At 41.8% G+C, this 21,809-nt stretch overlaps 1 protein-coding gene across 5 annotated transcripts in view; it reads right to left on the reverse strand.

Moving 5' to 3' along the window:
• The window catches only part of LOC140494508 (ankycorbin-like), a 112,904-nt gene that overhangs the window by 42,390 nt on the left and 48,705 nt on the right, over positions 1–21,809 (reverse strand). For all 5 annotated transcript variants that reach the window (XM_072593764.1, XM_072593765.1, XM_072593767.1 and 2 more), the window contains 4 exons: positions 11,820–11,884; positions 7,160–7,217; positions 2,565–2,635; positions 1,168–1,274 (listed from right to left, as the gene is read on the reverse strand). In XM_072593764.1, the coding sequence (XP_072449865.1) occupies positions 1,168–1,274; positions 2,565–2,635; positions 7,160–7,217; positions 11,820–11,884 (301 nt within the window). The remainder of the gene's footprint in view (positions 1–1,167; positions 1,275–2,564; positions 2,636–7,159; positions 7,218–11,819; positions 11,885–21,809) is intronic.

Raw genomic sequence — 21,809 nt, forward strand, 5'->3', positions numbered from 1 at the left:
AAGTGATGCCATCTGCCCTCTCAGATGTATAATTAAAAAACCCTAAGCATTATTTGTGAAAGAACAGAGAGGCTAGTCTTGGCCAATAAATATTCATCCCTCAATCAAAAATGGATTATCTGGGGATTACTACATTGATACCTTTGGAAGCTTACTATGCACAAAATGGCTCCCACATTATAACTATGATTATATTCTTTGAAAACATTTTATTGGCTGTAAAGCACTTTTTATTACCTACTGGTAATGAATAGAACTCCAAAAAAGCAAACTTTTCTCTTCTTAAGTAAGAGGAGCAGTATGATAATACAGGCCTTAATTCTCCACTTAATCACCAATACTGAAATGGATAATATATTTATTTGAGGGATGTAATTAGCTACTTGTTGGTTTGACTGAATGCCTCCATTTACACATTTTCATCTACATAATCTAATCCCTCCGTGACCCCACCCTGGTCTAATCTCCTCCAGTCCGACAACCTTCCAAAACCTCTGTGTTTCTTCAACTCCATGTCCTTCACGTCACCAGTGTTGGCTATACTGTCAACTCCCTAGTTCCTATCCTCTGGAATTTGTGACGCCAGAGAATAGTGACTTTGTACATTTTTCACTGTACTCCTGTACACAAATACATGTGACAATAAAATCTAAATTTAAAAATATAAATCTGCTTCTTTCGGATGTTTCTGAATATCTGTCTCCATGATCAAGCTTTTGGTCACTTGTTCTCTTGTCTCCTTATGTGGCTCGATACTAAACTTGATTCGATTTACTTGACTTTCAGAAGTTTTACTTATAGCATCACACAATATTTACTGGGAAGGAGAAAGCCATTCACCCCATCATGTCTACACTGGCTTTCCAAATGAGCAATTCACTTAGGGTCACTCTCCTGCCTTTTTCTCATAAGCCTGCACCTTCTTCCTTTACAGATAACAGTCCAGTTCTCTTTTGAATACCGTGATTGAAGATGCTTCCATCAAACTCTAATGTGGTAAAAGACTCTGCATTAATGCAAATTGAGTGGTATTCAATAATACCTCATTGATCATTGTCCTTCTGAAGAATGTGATCAAGGAGTTTTTAGTGAGAGATTTTACACATCTCCCGCTCACATTTTAACTGTCTTCCAATTGAGTAATATTTCGCTAGCTGGTAGACTCACCTTCCCTGTTTATCCCTGCTGTTCACATCTCCTCCTCGGACAATCAGACACCTGCACATCTCATAGTTGCTCATCTGTGCAGCCAGGATCAGTGGAGTGCAGCCATCCTGGTCGAGAAAGAGAGAGAGAGAGAGAGAGAGAGAGATATCTAGGGTTAAGTCCCTAACCAACACACACTGGCTTCTGTTGGCCCCTTTGTTATATCCAGTGCCTCTCATTCAGGGGTGATAAAGTCTGAATCTCAGCTTTGCATATGCTGAACTTTTGTGAGTTCACAGAAATCTGTAAAGAAAGCAAATCTTCTTTGAGAGTCCCATGGCCACTCAAAGAGTCAGTTAAAGAGGAGTAGGGAAGTTATAGGATTATGGAGAACTGAGTTCTTGCAATGGTTGGCATCTGATCCTCTTCATTTGGGTATCCCAACAGGTAGATAAATAGTGTCAAAAATCCACTGTAACTGCAACGCATTTTACAAGTTACCGGTGAGTCCACTACAGAATAAACTGGCAGGTTTGTGGCTCAAGTGTCTAAACTGTAACTGCACGAGGATTCCTTACACCTCAGTTTCACTATCACCTGTCCCACTGGGTAAAACTGACAAGAGATTGAGCAGCTCAAGAGCAAGACTACCCTCCAGGAACTTCACAGACTCCCTCCTCTGCAACAACTGCAAGACCACTTTGAGGCTGAGGGTAATGGCAGAATTCTTTCCATGGAACTTTCGCCACTCACCCCATATTCTCAATCACAGTATTTATACTGGAATCTGGGATCACTGGGATTAAAAGGTACCAGATCAATAACAAATTGGATAACTAGATAGAGAGGAACCTCAATTATCTGAAGGACAATGACAGGGAATATTTTGTTCAGTTAATCAAATTCTGGATAAGTGAATACTGGATAACATAGTTTAGCCAGGCATCGGGACCTTGCAATCTTGCCGGATAATCCAATAGTCAGATAATCGAATGCCAGATAATCAAGGTTCCTCTGTACTTGAGTTGCTAGAACACTAGGTCATTGAATCACCAGGTCATTGGAATACCATAATTCCCCAAAGGCTTGTAGTGTTTGAAGCACATAAAAATCAATGTGTCCCTCAAAATACATAACAATCATTGGTCAAAATTGCTGGATTTGTCACTGACAACATCATGGTGTCACTGTTCATCTGTCTGTTGAGTCACCAATCCAAGATAACGACTCCTCTCAATGATGGAATTAAGTTCACACTTTTCAAATCTGAATGATTTTTTTTCCCACATTTGTACTCTGGAGACCTGAAATCCACTCTGCTCCATTTCAATTTATCATCAACCCAAGACTAATAAACACGAATGAACCTTTAGCTTCACAGAGTCTGGTTTTCAATAAATCCACAGATTGCAACTTACATCATCATGGATGTTTACAGGGGATTTGAAATCACAGAGTGTCTGAACACAGGAAAAGCTCCCACTTGTAGCTGCAACAAAAGAAAGGAAAATGAAAGAGAATTGTGTAAACACAAAGAAAATCTTTACATTTAACATCTTCTCAGTGTTGAGCCAGAGTTCCTTCATCTGCCCTAATATTGTGTGTAGATGCCAAAAGGAAATTAAATGTGATTTGTAACAAATATTTGAATGATCATGGAAATTCATTTGTCCTGATCAAAGCCCACTACAACTGAACTGGTCGTAATTCTGGTCCAGGAATAATCAAATTGGCTAATGTAATTTGGAGGGTGAAAGCACTTTGCAGGGATAATACCTTGTGAAACAATTGGGGAAGGCATCATTTTAGGCCTTCCCTAAATAATGAGGCAGGAATAATTACTTGGGATGCTCCACGTCAGGATTATCTCAGAACAATAGAATTTCACTTGAGAGTCAAATACGTAAGTCTGAAACTACAATATCAAACTCAAATAAAGGCAATTACTGTACATAGATATAAGGTCAGGTTGGTTAAGGTAGAATGGGAAATTAGATTAAATGGGCTAATCGAAGAATAGGATATGCAAAACATTTTCTCATTATTTTCAACCCATGTACATTCCATTGAAAAAAAAAGAATTTCATCAGTGGCTAACAAAAGAGGTTTGGAATAGTAATATGTTAAAAGAAGAGCCTTACAATATTGCCAAGAGCAGGAGTGAGCATAAGAATGGGAGAATTTTTTAAAAACTTGCACAGTATAACTACAACCTGATAGAGGGCGATAATAGAATGAGAGTAAATTAGCAAAAAACATCAAAACTACATTGTAAGATCTAAATATATTTTCAAAAGTGGTGAAAGTAAATGAGAGCCCATTAGAAGCTGAGATATGAGAAATTACAACAAGAAATAAAGAAATAGCAGAGATATCAGCAAGTATTTGTTTGGACATTGATAAGTGTACATTCAGGATCTGAGAGTGATGTGGTGGTCAGAGTTATCAAAACAAATCAACTATCTCATAAATTAATTGTGAAACACATGATTATAATCATCCAATTTCAAGACTGCAATGTTCCACTGTCTATTCCACATGGACAAAGCAAAGACTGATTATTACGTCTTTTTAACTGTGTTTTTGTCACTTCTCATCTTTAATCTGTGTGCATGTGCATTTTATTTTTCCCCCTGTTTTAGTAACAAATAAAGTCTTCCTTTCTTTAAATCCTGGAAGCATGGTAAAATTATCTCCTTTTAAAGCATTAACACTCAAGGTTTGCGTCAAGATTTGTGGCTTGGATGCTGGTTGCTGTGGGTACGGGTATATTCACCAAGCTGGGAAGTTGATTTGCAGATGTTTCGTCCCCTGTCTAGGTGACATCTTCAGTGCTTTGGAACCTCCTGTGAAGTGCTGCTGTACTGTCTCTTCTGGAATTTATTTGGTTCCGGAAGACACAGTACAGCAGCGCTTCACATGAGGCTCCAAAGCTCTGAACATGTCACCTAGACAGGGGACAAAACATCTGCAAATCAACTTGCCAGCTTGGTGAACATACCCACAACCATGGCATACATTGGAATTGGCAATGGTATCCACAGCAATGGGACTATTCAGTTTAAATTATCCTTTTTCAACCAATGGTGGTTGGGTTGAATAAAGAAAGGGAGCCAGGTCCTTCCTTCCTCCTCACCAAACAAATTGGGAACATTTTCCCACCACCTGGTCCTGCCATTGGGAGGGGAACTGCCTTACCCAATTGAAGAGCCACAGGACACAGCAGCAGAAACTAGCCAGACAGCTGTCAGCAAGGCTGATCCAGAAGGCATGGGACAGAATAGGGACATTGAAAGGTACCAAATCAGGCACATGGACTTAAAAAGAAATAAGCACACTCGATGCTGGATGAGCTGGAGTTCTCCTCGCCAGCAGTATCTCTCCAGATATGCAGGGAGTCATAGGAAATTCCCAGATGGGTTCTCACATTATGCCAAGATGTCTCATCCAGTTGAGGAACTGCACAGTGTGATAAGACTGTGCCTTTAAAAATGTGTTCTGTGCTGTTTCCCTTGCATTGTCACAGTGGTACAGAAATACCCCTCTCAGACAGTTGGTAAACAGCTTTGAAGTTCTCCCTGGGAGTATTTTTTTTTGGAAGAATCATGATTGGGCAGGGTCAGGGCTCACACAGACCCAGAAAGACTTTGATTTCTGCTTTCAGTTCATTGAATGTTTCTGCTGGCTGTTGGAATGAAGTCTTAGACAGCAAGGTTTTCTCTTAAAAATCAGAATTGGCAGATTGTTTCTTTCTTCGGGAGTGGAGAGAAGCAGCAAGTGAAAATCATAACTGTTTTACTGAATTGCATTTTTGCCAGAGGGTGTGCTTATGGGATGCTGCATATTGGAACAGTATTTCAATACTTATGGCATTTTTTGTATTTTAACTATGTGAAAAGAATCAAGTGTGTTTTCATTATAGCCCAGTGATGTACTGACCAATCACATATGGAACACAGCACCTTACACTTTAAATAAATATGAAAGTTAAGGTATAGGCTATCTTCTCACAATACTTTGGAGGGATTCCGGACTGATCCATAACAACAGCAATGCAGTAGGAGTATGCAGCCAGTAGATGGCAGTAGGCTCAAAAATGATATGGAACAGTTTGAAAGCCGACCCTGCTCCAAAGCAACAGAACAGGATAAGTTAGTACCCTCTGAAATTCTACTGCAATGTAATTGGGACAGAAGATATTCATAGAGCAGGGAACCTGGAATTAAACACAGAGCCAAGTCAACTGGTGAATTTTGGAAGAGGACAGTTGAGAGGAGTCAGTGAGGAGAGACTGGAGGATCTGACTGCAGAAACCCAGGGAGCAGGTGCAAACTCTAGAAGCGGAGAAGACTCAAAAGCCTGGAAATTTGGAGAAGTCTGCGGGGATCAGCCAGGCCATACCCCACTGTCACTTCATGACGTGTGTGTTGAAGCAGCCCCAACAATAAAACACAATCCCCATCGCCTGGCAGCATGGTCTAGGGCAGGCAGGAAATCACAAACATTCTGGACCACTGTACAATGGGGTCCAGCCAAAGCAGCTAGAGCTCTCCCATTGTACCTCATCCAAAAGTGGATGAAGCAAAACTGGCTTCACAGTTCTGACTGGAAAGTAAATGCAGTGATCAGGATTGACTCGTGTCCAACCTCATGCATTGGTGGTGAGCCATTCAGCCTACTCTATAAAATAAATCTGTTAAAAGGTGCTGGCAAGTCCCTAAGGACAAGAGAAATTGCAGCCTTTGTCACCTCAGGTGGTCTACACCAGACAAAGCAGTGAAGATGCCCCAACATTTAAAAATAAACAGGTAGTAGATGTACACAACAATTGTACACTGCATCTGAATGATTTGATAATTTACAGTGACAGTCCAGGAGATGAAAAAAGTATGTGTCCCTGTTGATTTTCGCACTCCCAAAAATAGAGGGAAATCATGCATTTCCTAAGGGTGTGCAGGTTCTACCTAAATGTTATCCTGAACCTCACCACCCTACCTGTCCCATTGAAAGAAAAATTATACTTGTGGACAGAGCGTCTTAAAAAAGTGAAAGCTAGCATGGTGACCAAGCCCAGACTAACCAGCCCAGGTTTCAGCAAACCTTTTAGAGTGTCTGTTGATGCCAATGATCAGTGCAGCAATAAGCCTCCTCCAGGAAAATGATTCTGGGATCCAGTGTCCAACTGGCTATTGAGAAAACTCAACAAACATCAGGAAAGGTCAAATAAAGGAACCACAACTCTCCAATTAGCTTTCCAGCATTTTGATCAGCATGGGCACAGAGTGATGCTGGGGTGCGCAGACTGTAACACTTTGAAATTCCGAGAGAAGTTCAAAGCACCCAATGCTGGGTTGTTCCTCTGGAGTTTGCTCTTTCAGCCTTTTAATTTAAAATAAAATCACTGATATTGCAGGAAAGAACAATATCACGCATCTGCTGACTGTGTTTGACCTTGAAGCGTTAATAAGAATGAATGTACGCTTCTCAACATGTTTCATTGCTTTTGTCAGATATATATTAAATAAAAACAGAATTCATTTCAATGCACCATCCTCCACACCCACCTGCACTGACCTCAAGAATGAGCCAACCTTCCAGGACTTAACTTTGAGAGTGAAAGCTTTCAACATCAGTAAAGTGGTCATGAGGAACCCCAGCAATCCCTGTGGAACTCCAGGATTAGGATCAGGATCATTCTTCTTGGAGCAGTATCAGGTTAAGGTCTAGATCTAAATCAGTGCTCAGGACAATTTGCAGCCACTTTTCCCTTTGCATGGTGCCCAGTTGAGCCAGCAGGTGCTACAAGCTGCTCTCTTGGTCTGTGTGTACTTGGCCAGGGTCAAGGGAGAAAGTACAATGATATCTCTTTCTCCTCTGCTTGATTCTACTCCACACTGAGAATGGCAAGTATGACATGTGTTACTCTTGTTCTGTGTCCCAGGAACTCCATGGTTACCATTGTTAAGCATGTCATTCTGTGTATAAAACCCAGACAGCTGTGAAAGGCACTGACCTGCATGATGTAATGCAATCCTCCCAAAACCGTCCACTGCATTAACTGGGCATTTTTCCTAAAGAAAGAAAGACTCGTGTTTATATAGCACCTTTCACAACATCACTGTTCAGTCAATAAAGTAGGCAAAAGATGTAAATACAATTGCAATGAAATGAATGCTTCTTTGCATAAGATCCTGCAACAATCAAAGATAGTTCCCAAGGTAACCTAACTTAGTAATGTTAATTGTGAGATAAATGTTGGATAGAAATTAGGGACAATTTAGCTTGTCCTATTTGGAATATTTGCTTTCTGCCATCAATTCCATTTGCCTCAATGTTGTCTCATCTCCAATGTTGTGTGAATGCCCCCTCCACATGCACACAGAAATGTCCTCATCTGCCCCAATTGTCCTCTACCTTTCCCACTTCTCACAACACCACCACAATTCTGACCATGCTCCTACTCTGCCTCCCACTCCCCATCCTTTCCCTCAACAGCACATCATAGCAACAGTGATCCAAAGCTGTTCCTTTCACTTGTTTGATACTCAGTCCCTTTGTTTAATATGCTAGTCCACCAGGAATTTCCTGATGAAGGGCTTTTGCCTGAAACATTGACTCTCCTGCTCCTCTGATGCTGCCTGACCTGTTGTGCTTTTCCAGCACCACACTCTCAACTCTAATCTCCAGCATCTGCAGTCCTCACTTTCACCGTGTATAGATTCTTGACTAACAAAGGTCAAAGGGTATGGGTGGGTAGGCAGGAAATTGCAGTTAAAGTCACGGTCAGGTCAGCCATGATCCAATTGAATGGCACAACAGGCTTGAGGAGAAAAATGGCCTAATCCCTGGTCCTAACTCTTAGGGTTTTCCTGTGGAAAAAATAATTGCTCAAAAGTGAATGGCAGGTTAAGTGATGGGTCGGAATATAAAGAATGGCAGAGAATGATGAAAAGATCAATCAGGAGGAAGATGCTAGACGATGAGAGGAAGTTAGCTGGAAATGTAAAAACATACCAAGAGTTTCTATAGGAGTATCTAGAAAGGAAAAGTGTAAGTAAAATGCTGGGTCCCCTAGAAAGTGAGAATGGGAGTTAATAGCAGACAATAAAGAAATTGGCAAATGAAAGGAGAAAAATATATTTCTTCTGTCTTCTCTTTAGAGGATACAAAAATCAAAGTAACAGCTGTAAATCAGGATACGGAAGGAGAGAGGGACTTAGTGAAGTTACAATCATGAGGTACATGTTATTGAGCAAACTGATAGAGCAGTGGCTGATAAGGATCTAGACCGAGAAGGACTTCATCCTCGGGCCCTGGAAGAGATTGCTAATGAGGGAATTGATGCTGCTTTCCAACATTCCCTAGATTCAGGAAAGATTCCACCAGACAAGAAAGTAGCAAACATAATCCCTCTTTTCAAGGGAAGGAGCCATGAAACAGGAATCTAAAGATTAGTTAGCTTAGTTGCTATCCTGAAGAAAGTGCTAGAATTTATCAAAAAAAATTTAAGGACATTTTTAAAGAGATTTGAGTTGCATACTTAGAAAAATTCCAGATATTCTGGAAGAGTCAGCATGTTTTCATCAAAGTGAAATTATGTATAGCCAATTCAGTGGAGTTCTTCAAAGGTAGTGTGAATAAAGGAAAGCCTGCAGATTTGAATTTCCAGCAGGCATTTCATAAGGAGCTATTTCAAAGGTGATTGTACAAAATAAAAGCTCATGACATTGGGCCTAACATATTAACATAGAGAGGAGATTGGCTGGCTGGCAGAAAACAGAGAGAATGTATAAACGGGTCTTGGTCCGATTGAAAGAATGTGAAAGTGGAATCCCATAGGCGTATGCGCTGGAGAGTCAACCTTCTACACATTGGACTGTACTTTATGAAGATGACATAAGGAAATTGCAAATGAATATCTGATAAGTTTTGTGAGTGGACAAAAATCTAGTAGATGGAATATAATGTGGGAAAATGTGAAGTTATTCACTCTGGCTGGAAGAATAAAAAGGCAGAATATTACTTAAATGGAGAAATGACTGTGAAATTTCGAGATGCAGAGGGACTTAGGCATGCTGTTGCAGGAATCCAGATAGTATGTCGGTAAAGCCCATAATCAACAAGACGATTGGAATGTGATCCTTTATTTCAAGAGAGATTGAATGTAAAAGTAAGGATGTTATGCTTCAGCTATATAGGGCAGTGGTGAGACGACATCTCAAATACTGTGTATAATTTGTTCTGCCTATTTAAGATGTAAAAGCATTGGAGGCAGTCTGGAGATGGTTTACTAGATTGATACCTATTTTTAAGAGGTGATTGTCCTGTGAGGGGGGTGAGCTTGTTTCTGCTGGAATTTGGAAGTGTAAGGGATGACTTGATTGAAGTGTATAATATCATGTATATTGTTGACAACAGGGTGGGTGTGAAGAAGATGTTTCCTCTGATGAGTTAGTGCAGAACTTGGGGCCACTGATGTAAAAGTAGGAGTCACACTTGAAGGAGAGACATTGGAACATTTATTTTCTCTCAGAAAGTTGTGCAACTTTGGAATTCCTTGCATCACAAGGGGCCAATGAATATTCTTAAGATGAAGGTGAACAGGTTCTCGTTAGCAGGCATATCAAGAGTAATCTGGTGTAGATAGACATGTGGGATTCAAAACATAAACAGATCTAACAAAATTCTGAGGGGCCAAATGGCCTACTCTTACTGATAACTCTTCAGTTCTTACATTCAACTAGAGATTAAGTGGTGACAATCAGTACACAAACAGCAAGATGTGACTCTCTCACTGAAGTACAATACTGAACATGACTGCCCTCCTATATCTAGACCTAGTGGTCATTATTCAGGAGGTTTCATTACTGGAAGATGTGTCTATATGGAATGGAATTTCAGAGTCAAACTCTGGCTTGCCTATGCCTGGTACCCACTCATATAATACACCCTAGGGAATTTTCTAATGCTCAAAGAATGAATTGATGGTGGAGATAACCCAATACTGAACCCAAGCTGAATTTTCATTCCTTTGGGGTCTTCGGAACAGAAAGTTAATCATCTTATACAAAAAAAATCCAATGGAAATGAAAACTGAAAAAAAATTATCCACTCAGGCTGACCAGCACATCATCCTCTCAGCTTTTTATTAGAATAATTCATCCAAATGCCAAATGATGGCAGTATGATTCCTGAACCTTCATCACAATATGAGGAATATTACAATAACAAATTGCATTTATGTAGCCTCTTTAATACTATGAAAAGTCCTATGAGATTCACAGGAGCATTAACAGACACATTAAAGATTTGACACTAAGTCACAGAAGGAGATCCTGGGACAAGTGACCAAGAGCATTGTTAAAAAGGCAGATTTGAAAGAATGACTAAGAGGATGATAATGGGACAGAGAGCCTTGAGGGAAAGAATCTAGACTACTGTCTACAGTTTGACCCTTTACTTTCAGGGAGATTTGAGAGGGTTCACTTCGCTGATCCCAAGGGTTGAAGGGCTGTCTCATGAGAAAAGCATTAACAGCTCGGCACCATAGTCACTGGAGTTTAAAAAATCGAGAGGTGATGGTATTCAGACAAAGATGATCCTGATGGAACTTGCTGGGTGAAAGCTAAGAGGATGTTTTCCCTTGTGGAGTGTCTAGAACTGGGTGGAACATTGTGAAGATAAGAGGTCTCCCATTTGCAATGGAGATAAGGAGACATTATCTTCTTTCAGAGGTTATTAATGTTTGGAATTACCTTTTCCAGAGAGCAATGGAAGCTAGGTAGTTGAACAGGTTCAAGCTTACATTGTACAGATTTTTGATTGAGAAAGTGAATGGCTGTACATGTAAGAAAGTGGAGTTGAGGCAGCAGTCAGCTCTCATTGAATGTCAGATTGGGTTTTAGGGATTAAAAGGCCATGTTTCTCCTGATCGTATAAATGCATAGTTTAGTGTGTAGACATCTCAAGGCATGGCCTTCAAACGTGAGGCAAAGGAAATTAGGAAGCATAAATGACCTGAATCACAGAATCGCAGAGATGTCAGAGGGCTGGAGGACACATTCGGAGATTGAGAGGATGGAGACCAAGAAGGGATTTGGCAAAGGTTATGAGATCATGAAACACTGACATTTAGCAGGCACAAGGATGATTGCTGAACATAGCTTAATGCAAGTGGACATAAAGGGAGCAAAGCTGAAACAATCTGTCTGAAAGATTATACAAACAACATTGTGTGTGAACATGCAACAGAGTCAGACCTTAGCAACAACTGTGGCACAAAGGAAAGGTCAGTTGCACTGAAATCTGTGAACTTTGATTATTAGTAACCGCAAAATATCCAAAGTAAGAAAAGGACGTGAATGGGTAATAAACCTTTTGCCTGTACATAGTGTTACTGCTGAGGTGCAGTCTGAGGAAATCTTTAAGATTCCCAACTCATTCTGGAACACAGGTCTATTTGTGATTTTGGAAATGGACTCACTCAGAATAACATAAGAACAGAAGGAATAGGAGCAGAAATAGGCCGGGGGGCCCTCAAGCCTATTCCACTGTGCACAAAGGTCATGGCTGATCTGTTCCAGGCTTTAAACCCGCATAATTACAGAATATAGGTTTGCTGGGCTGTTTCCCCTGTAACATAAAAAAAAAGAATTATCTCAGCGTGTTCATACCTGAAGAAGTCTCCTCACACACTGATGGTTCCCATATTTCGCTGCTAAATGTAACGCATTCAAGCCTAGATTGTAATCAGACAAACACATCAGGTAAATGAGGTTGCGAAGATTTCCTGTCTGAAACAGAAATGCAGAAAACAAAAACTGCAGGAGGCAAGTCAGCCCCTCAAGCCTGTTCTGCCATTTAATTCAATCAGCGTTGATGTCATCTCAGTATCAACTGCACTTTTCCTAACTGTCAAACCATTAAAAATTTATAAAAAGAATCATCTAACTCAGTATTCTTACTTCCTCCTCATACTCTCTGATCCCTTTAGTGCTAAGAACTATATCTAACTCCTTCTTGAAAACGATCAATGTTTTGGCCTCAGCTGCTTTCTCCAGCAGAGAATTCCACAGGCTGGCCACTCTCTGGATCAAGATATTTCTCCTTATCTCAGTTCTAAACGGCCTACCCAAATGTCAGGGCTCAAACAGGATCCCAATCCCCTTGTTTGTTGGGAATCATCACCCAATGATGATTTTTTGCAGGATTGGCCGATTATTGACCAGATGTGATAAGGTGGTGGATGGAGGGTCAACAGGAAATCCATCCACATAGAAAGGAGCTGCAGCCCGCTGCCACAGGAAGTGAAACAGAGGACACCTCCAACCTGAGAGGCCTGCATCACGTATTACAAAACTGACAAGAACAAATGGCCACTGTTACTACTGACCATTTCAGCCATAGCTGGCAAAAGTAGACATGGAGGCTGTGGGGTAAGCCTCAAAGTGATTTGGGAGCCTTGTTCCCCCTAAGACTGTCACTGAGAGGTAATTGCTGTGCTTCCCATTCTCCACTCCCAGCACCTTCCCTTGCAACCGCAAGAAATGCAAAACTTGCGCCCACACCTCCCCCCCTTACTCCCTTCCAAGGCCCCAAGGGATCCTTCCATATCCGCCACAAATTCACCTGCATCTCCACACACATCATTTACTGCATCCGCTGCACCCGATGTGGCCTCCTCTATATTGGGGCGACAGGCCCGCCTACTTGCGGAACGTTTCAGAGAACACCTCTGGGACACCCGGACCAACCAACCCAACCACCCCGTGGGCCTCATTCCCGAAGAAGGGCTCATGCCCGAAATGTCGATTCTCCTGCTCCTTGGATGCTGCCTGACCTGCTGCGCTTTTCCAGCAACACGTTTTCAGCTCTGATCTCCAGCGTCTGCAGTTCTCACTTTCTCCTCCTGAAGAATGGCCAAATGTGGAACAACGGGGTGAGACACCAGTGCACCGGTCAGAATTGAAAATTCACTGCCTCAGGCTCCAGGCCTAGATCAGTGCCAAACCCTACCAACTGTGTTAGTCCTCCAACAGCATCCTCTGGAAAAGAACATGTCTACCATTTCATCTCCTCAGCTTGCTATCTTTAGTACATTTTTATTGCAATAAATTCCTTTGCGCTCTTGGAATGCTGAGATTAGTCTATTTAATGAACCACTTGAAACCTTACTTAAAACGCAGGATAAGCAGTAACTACTGGAAAACATACTTCCTCTCACTCCACCTCTGGTCCAAATGGGAATGATTTTAAATTAAAACCCCTCATTGGCAGCACTTTCTCCCTATCTACTCTCCAAACCCCCTATATAATCTGAACATTTCTGTTCTGAAGGAGTAAATCTTCACCTTACATTAAGCTCCATCCAATCCATGATATGACACAGTCTTCATGAGGAAACAGTTGAGTTCTGCATGTAAAACTGAAGAGACCAAATGTATTCCATACAGCTCCCGAGAATTCTTCATAAGTACATGATGAAAGCTAATGTTAGTATCAGCTATTAACATTAACTATCAAAAATCTAACTTGCTATTTAAGACAATTAGTTCTTTTGTTTAGACTCACCAGTAATCTATGTCCATAATTACACAGGCTTAGTTTAGGGGAAGGAGGTGGTGTGCTGGTAATGTCCTTACCTCGGAGCCAGGAGGCCTGACAGGTTCAAATCGCACCTGCTCCAAAGGTGTGCAATGATATCTATGAACACATTGATCAGAATACATCTAGGGTGAAGGAGGATTGGTGGCAGGGAGCTACCCAATCAGAATACCACATGCTGGTAGCAGGAGTATCTGAAAATTCAAGAATTTACATTAAATCTCCCTCAAAACATCTCTCTCTAAAGTCTTATAATCAGAAACCTGGCTTGATTGCTTTGTTCCTCCCTTAGCTGCGGAATACTGAGGCTAATTGTGTTGTTGACCTAGCTGGTATGGTCAAACCCAGCCTCTTTGACAAACTGGGGCCTTCCTAGACCCCAAGTTGGGTGATGGGCAACCCAGGCACAAAGGAACAGAGGAGCATAACAAATAGGAACAGGAGTAGGCCATTTGACCCCTCAATCCTGCCCTGATTTTCAATAAGATCATGGCTGATCGTGCTTTCCATACACAAAGGGTGACAGGCGTTTGGAACTCTTGTCCATAAATGACAGTGGATGCAGAATCAGTTGTAAATTTTAAATCTGAGACAGATAAATTTCTGTAAAGCAAAGGTAGGAAGGGATATAGGCCAAAGGCAGGTATATGGAGTTAGGTCCCACATCAGCCATGATCTCATTGAATGATGGAAGAGGCATTGGGCTTGAATGGCCTGCTCCTGTTACTATGCGAAAGTGAGGACTGCAGATGCTGGAGATTAGAGTCGAGAGTGTGGTGCTGGAAAAGCACAGCAAGTCAGGCAGCATCCAAGGAGCAGGAGAATCAACCTTTTGGGCAAAAGCCCATCCTGGTGAAGAGCTTTTGCCTAAAACATTGATTTTCCTGCTCCTCAGATGCTGCCTGACCTGCTGTTCCTGTTTATAAGCTCAGGCCTCAACTCCTTTTTCTGCCTCAAAGCCCTCAATTCCTTGATATTTCAAAATCTATTTACCTTCTTTTTAAATATATTCAGTGATTAGAAAATCCCAGACATTCACTACCCTCTGGCACAAGAAGTTCTCTTTTATATCTCAATTTTTAATGAGTGTCCCCTTATTGAGACTCCCCCACTAGTAGAAACATGTCCTTAACATCTATGACATTGAGGCCCTAAGAATCTTAGGCATTTCAATCAGATAATTTCTCAAATAGAGTCATAGAGCTGTATGTACAGCATGAAAACAGACATTCTTCTAAACTCTAATAAATAAAGGTCAAAGCTGTTTAGCCCTTCTTGTTAAGCCAAGCCTTCATCCCAGGAATCAGATTAGCAAATCTTTTTTGAACTACCTCCTTTGCCAACATATATTTTCTTAATATGGCGCCAAAATATTACGCAGTACTCCAGGTGCAGCCTCACCAACACCATCCACAGTTATAATTAGACTTCCCTATTTTTAATATTCCCTATTTTTAATTCCAACCCTATGGCAAATTTCAATTGCCTTCTTAATTACTTGCTGCACCTACTTGCTAACATTTGCATTTTGGTTAAACAAACTGGGGCAGGACTTACACAAGGAACGGACAAGATAGCTTAATGTGCCAGGGTACAGGTGCTTTAGGCAGTACAGAGGTGGTGGAAGGAAGGGAGGGGGAGTTGCATTTTTGATTAAGATGTGTCTCACAGCAGTAAACAAATGAAATAACTGAAGGATCATCCAGTGAGGCTTTGTGAGTGGAGTTAGGAAATGGTAATATTATTGGGGTTGTATTGTAGGCCCCCAGTAGTCAATGGGAATTGGAGGAGCAAATATGTAGTGAGACTGGGGAAACTTGCAGGAGCAATAAGTTTGTCATTGTAACGGATTTTAATTTTCTTAACATAGACTGAGACTGCCATAGCATAAAGGGCTTAGATGGGGCAGAATTTTGTTAAGTGCATTAAGGAAACTTTCCTCAAGCAGTGTATAGAAGATCATACTTGGGAAGGGGCAAAACTCCGACTTACTCTTGAGAAATTGGGCAGGACAGGTGACTAAGGTGACAGTGGGGAATACTTTGGGACTGGTGACCGTACTTCTATTAATTTTAAAATAGTGATGGAAAGGAATAAAACTGGTCCACAGGTTCAAGTTCTATACTGGGGCAAGGCGAATTTGGATGAAATTAGACAGCAACCTGCAGGGTTTGATTGGAGTCGTTTGTTTGCCGCAAAGAGACCTTCAGCAAGTGAAAAGGGGGCACAATATCGCCTTGGCTGAGAAGATTAGGGTGCATCCAAAGCGGTTCTTTAAGCATATTAAAGGAAAAAGAATAACTACAGAGAGAATAGGGGCCCTCAAGGACCATAGTGGACATGTAAGTGTAGAACCGCAGGGGACAGGCAAGGTCCTCAATTAATATTTCTCCGCCGTGTTTACTGTGTGTCACAATGCTGGTCTTGTACAAGATTACTTTGCCCTTGAGGTTTTTTTTCAGAGAAGGTGTATCTGGCTCTCTAGCTGTGCAGTTCAATTCAGTTCAGGAGTCAGTTTAGTTGCAGCAGGGGGTGTGTGAAACAGGCTGCTGATCTCTTTGTCTAACTTCAAGTCTGTAAGCTCGAGTTTGTTACATTGTTTACTGTTTGTGCTAAGGGTTGTGTGTATTGGGGCCGTTGGAAGTATTTTCGGAACAGCATCATTATGTTGGGTTTGAATAGGGTAAGTTGCCGGTATTCTGTTTTCTGTTCTTTTTGTTTCATTCTGTAATTTTATAAATAAATTTTGTTTGTTTAAAACTTGGAAGACGACCCAGCTAATTTGCACCCGGAATATCCAGTACACGCTGTGCGAGATAGGTGGCTGTCCAGCCCCATCTACGGCACTTTTTATTTCCCTTCCCAGGAACAAAGACACGGAGGAGTCTGTCCAAAACTTTTTCATTCAACTTTGCAAAGTCGGGTGTTGTTCCCAAAGGTACACACACACAAGCATAGTAATCTCCACACATTATATACATGTATATGTGGGCTGGGTTTACTACTGCTGCCTTGACCAACGAGTGCTCGGATTCCCCACTGTTTTCCTTATTTGGGTTCTGGTACCTGCGATTCTTTTATCATTCACTTGGCCAATCAGTGTTTGAGCTTCCCGTTCTTCCCTTATATGGATGATGTTGTACAACTGTGGTTAAGGGCGGCCTCTCAACTATCGAGGAAAGCTGTTACAACTGTTTCATTCATATAAACGTGGGGGAGGTCCGGCAACAGTTTCGAGTGTCTGCTTGTGTTTACTATGAGGTAGAAAAGACTAAAAGGCAGCTAACCGTTTAAAAATTACACTACCCCCTACAACGCCTAGCTAAACAAATAGCAAAATTACGGTCTGGGCTACCTGTTTAAAAATGTTTTGAGGGGTCTGGCCTAGTCCATAACACGTGAAAAAAGACATGACGACTTGGAAACTTGGGGAAGTTAGTGATGATATCTTGGGGACACTCCATATCACAGTATGTGTTGGACGTATTAGAATGTATGAAGGTGGATAAATCTCCTGGTCCTGATCAGATATATCCAAAAACACTGGAAGAGGATAGGGAAGAAATTGTAGGGCCCCGACTGATATTTTTGCATCGCTGTTAGCCACATGTGTGATTCCAGAAGACTGGAGTGTAGCAAATGTTGTGTCCTTATTGAAAAAGGGCTGCAAAGAAAAGCCTGGGAATTATAGAACAGTAAGCTTAGCATCTGTGATAGTGAAGTTACTTGAGAAGATTCTAAGGGATAAGATATACATGCATTTGGCAAGACATGGTTTGATTAGGGGTAGTCAGCATGGTTTTGTGCATGGGAGATCATGCCTCACAAATTTGTTAAGAGTTCTTTGATGAAGTGAGCAGAGTGGTTGCTGAGGGCAGGGCGGTTAACCTTATCTATATGGATTTCAGAAAGACCTATGATAAGGTTCCACGTGGTAGGTTGCTCTGGAGGGTTAGATCACATGGAATCTAGGGGGAGCTGGCAAATTAGATACACAATTGGCTTGATCTTGGGAAGCAGCGAGTAATAGTGGAAGGATGCTTGTCAGACTGGAGGCCTGTGATTGGTGGAGTGCATGAGGGATCAATACTGGGCCCATTGCTGTTTGTTATCTATATCAATGATTTGGATGAGAGTGTACAAGGCATGATTAGTAAATTTGCAGATGACACTAAAATAGACGGTTTTGTGGATAGTGAGAAAGGTTATCAGAAATTGCAGCAGTACCTTGATCAGATGGGGAGGTGGGACAAGAAATGGCGAATGGAGTTTAATATAGGTAAGTGTGAGGTCTTGCATTTTGGAAAGTCAAATCAAGATAGGAGTTTCAAGCTGAATGGTAGGGCCTTAAGGAGTGTAGTGGAACAGAGGGACCTTGGAATTCAGGTGCATAGTTCTCTGAAAGTGCAGTCACAGGAAGACAGGACAGTGAAGAAGATTTTGGTACACTGGCCTTCATCAGTCAGGGCACTGAGTACAGAAGTTGGGAAGTTATGTTGCAGTTATACAGCATGTTGGTGAGTCTGCACTTGGGAGTACTGTGTTCAGTTTTGGTCACCTTGCTAAACAAAGAATGTTATTAAACTGGAAAGAGCGCAGAAGAAATTTGCAAGGATCTTACTAGGACTCAACAGTCTGACTTATAAGGACAGGTTGGACAAGCTAGGACAATTTTCTTAACAGCATCGGAGACTAAGGGGACATCTGAAACAAGAGTACAAGATCATGAGAGACATGGATAGGGTGAATGCACTCACTCAGTCTTTTTCCCAGGGTTGGGAATTGAGGACCAGAGAGCATCAGATTAAGATTAGAGGGGAAAGAATAGACAATAGACAATAGGTGCAGGAGTAGGCCATTCTGCCCTTCATGACTGATCATCCTTAATCAGTATCCTGTTCCTGCCTTATCTCCATAACTCTTGATTCCACTAACCTTGAGAGCTCTATCCAACTCTTTCTTAAATGAATCCAGAGACTGGGCCTCCACTACCCTCTGGGGCAGAGCATTCCACACAGCCACCACTCTCTGGTGAAGAAGTTTCTCCTCATCTCTGTCCTAAATGGTCTACCCCGTATCTTTAAGCCCTGGTTCGGCACTCACTCATCAGTGGAAACATGTTTCCTGCCTCCAGAATGTCCAATCCTTTAATAATCTTGTATGTCTCAATCAGATCCCCTCTCAGTCTTCTAAACTCAAGGGTATATAAGCCCAATCGCTCCAGTCTTTCAGCGTAAGGTAGTCCCGCCATTCCAGGAATTGACCTCGTGAACCTACGCTGCACTCCCTCAATAGCCAGAATGTCTTTCCTCAAATTTGGAGACCAGAACTGCACACAATACTCCAAGTATGGTCCCACCAGGGCCCTGTACAGCTACAGAAGAACCTCCTTGCTTCTATACTCAATCCCTCTTGTTATGAAGGCCAGCATGCTATTAGCCTTCTTCACTACCTGCTGTACCTGCATGCTTACCTTCATTGACTAGTGTACAAGAACACCAGATCTCTTCGTACTGCCCCTTTACCGAAATTGATTCCATTTAGGTAGTAACCTGCCTTCCTGTTCTTGCCACCAAAGTGGATAACCATACATTTATCCACATTAAACTGCATCTGCCATGCATCTGACCACTCACCTAACCTGCCCAGGTCACCCTGTAATCTCCTAACATCCTCCTCACATTTCACCCTGCCACCCAGCTTAGCATCATCAGCAAATTTGCTAATATTATTACTAATACCATCTTCTATATCATTAATATAATGAATAAAAGGGAACTGAGGAGCAACTTTTTTTACACAGAGGGTGGTACGCATATGGAATGAGCTGCCAGTGGAAGTGGTTGAGGCGGATATATTAAAAAGATTTGGACAACTACATGGATAGGAAAGGTTTAGAAGTAAATGGGCCAAGTGCAGGGAAATGGGGTAAACATCGATGGATATTTTCGTCAGTATGGACCAGTTTGGGCCGAAGGGCCTGTCTTCGTGCTGTTGGTCTCTATGACTCTAATTAATGATAGGGCCTTGGGTAGTGTTGTGGAACAGAGAGACCAAGTGGTTCAGGTACATAATGCTTTGAAGTTCGCGACACATATAGACAGAGTGATTAAGAAGGCATTTGGCACGCGTGCCTTCATTGCTCAGACCTTTGAGTACAGGAGTTGGGACGTCATGTTGAGGTGGTACAGGACTTTGGTGAAGCCTCTTCAGGAGTACTGTGTCCAGTTCTGGTCGCCTTGTTATAGGAAGGATATTATTAAGGTAGAGAAGGTGCTGAAGAGATTCAACAGGAAGTTGCCGGGTATGGAAGGTTTGAGTTATAAAGAAATAGGCTGATACTTTTCTCACTGGAGCACAGGAAGCTGAGAGGTGACCTTAAAGAGGTGTATAAAATCATGAGGGGTACAGAGAGGGTTAATGATAGGTGACTTTTGCATAGAATGGGGGATTTCAAAACCTGGGAGCACATTTTTATGCTGAGAGGTGAGAGATTTAAAGGAGACATGAGTGGCAAATTTTTACACATGTGGGATGAACACCCTGAGGAAGTGGTGGATGTGGGTACACTTACAATTACAACGTTGAAAAGACATTTGTTTAAGTACATGAATAGGAAAGGTAATCCTGGAGTTCAGTTATTAGTGCTGTACTGCAAGGATCTGTTTTGGAGCCACTGCTGTTTGTCATTTTTATAAACGACATAGATGAGGGCGCAGAAGGATGGATTCGTAAAATTACGGATGACACCAAGGTCGGTGGAGTTGTGGATAGTGCCGAAGGATGTTGCAGGTTACAGAGGGACATAGAGAAGCTGCAGAGCTGGGCTGGAGGTGGCAAATGAAGTCTAATGCGGAAAAGTGTGAGGTGATTCACTTTGGAAGGAGCAACAGGAATAAAGAGTACTGGGCTAATGGTAAGATTCTTGGAAGTGTAGATGAGCAGAGAGATCTCAGTGTCCATGTACATTGATCCCTGAAAGCTGCCACCCAGATTGATAGGGTTGTTAAGAAGGAATACGGTGTGTTAACTTTTATTGGCAGATGGACTGAGTTTCAGAGCCATGAGGTAATGTTGCAGCTGTACAAAACTCTGGTACAGCCGCACTTGGAGTATTGTGTACAGTTCTGGTCGAGAGAAGAAGGTTGAGAGGTGACTCATTTGAGACATTTAAAATATTCACAGGGTTAGATAGGGTGGATAGTGAGAGCCTTTTTCCTTGGATGGTGATAGCTAGCACGAGGGGACATAGTATTAAATTGAGGGGTGATAAGTCCAGGCCAGATGTCAGAAGTAGTTTTTTTATCAGAGAGCAGTCGGGGTGTGGAACACACTGCCTGCAACAGTAGTAGACGCGCCAACTTTAAGGGCATTTAAATGGTCATTGGATAAACATATGGATGATAATGGAATAGTGCAAGTTAGATGGGCTTCAGATTGTTTCCACAGGTTGGAGCAACATCGGGGGCCAAAGGGCCTGTACTTTGTTGTAATGGTCTATGTTCTACAGGTTCGCAGGGATGTAGACCAGCAGCTGGCAGGTGAGACTAGCTTAATTTGGGATTATATTCGGCAAGGACCGGTTTGACTGAAGGGTCTGTTTCCGTGCTGTGTGACTCTATAAGACCACCCAGGTCCCTTTGGGCTGCAGTTTTCTGGAGTCTCTCTCCACTTTCGTAATAGTCTGCCTTTTGCTTCTTCCTACTACAGTGCATGAACTCACACTTTCCCACTTTAAACTCTTATCTCCATTTGCCCATTTGCTCAACCTATCTGTACCCTGCTTGCTGAATCCTTATGATATCACAACAAGCCCTCCCACCTATTTTTATATTGTCAGCAAATTTGGACTGCCCCCTCCTCCAAGTCATTAATATAAAGAGTAAATAACTCAGGCCCTAGGATTGGTACTTTCAACCTAAAAAAGATTCATTCATCCAAACTCTCTGTCTTTTGTGTGTTACATAATTCTCAATCCTTGTTAAGAGGTTACCCCTAATACAGAGTGCCTACCTTCGGCAATTCTATTTTATATGGCACCTTACCAAATGTTTTCTAGA

This window comes from Chiloscyllium punctatum, chromosome 24 (assembly GCF_047496795.1).
Source record: "Chiloscyllium punctatum isolate Juve2018m chromosome 24, sChiPun1.3, whole genome shotgun sequence".
Lineage (NCBI taxonomy): Eukaryota > Metazoa > Chordata > Chondrichthyes > Orectolobiformes > Hemiscylliidae > Chiloscyllium > Chiloscyllium punctatum.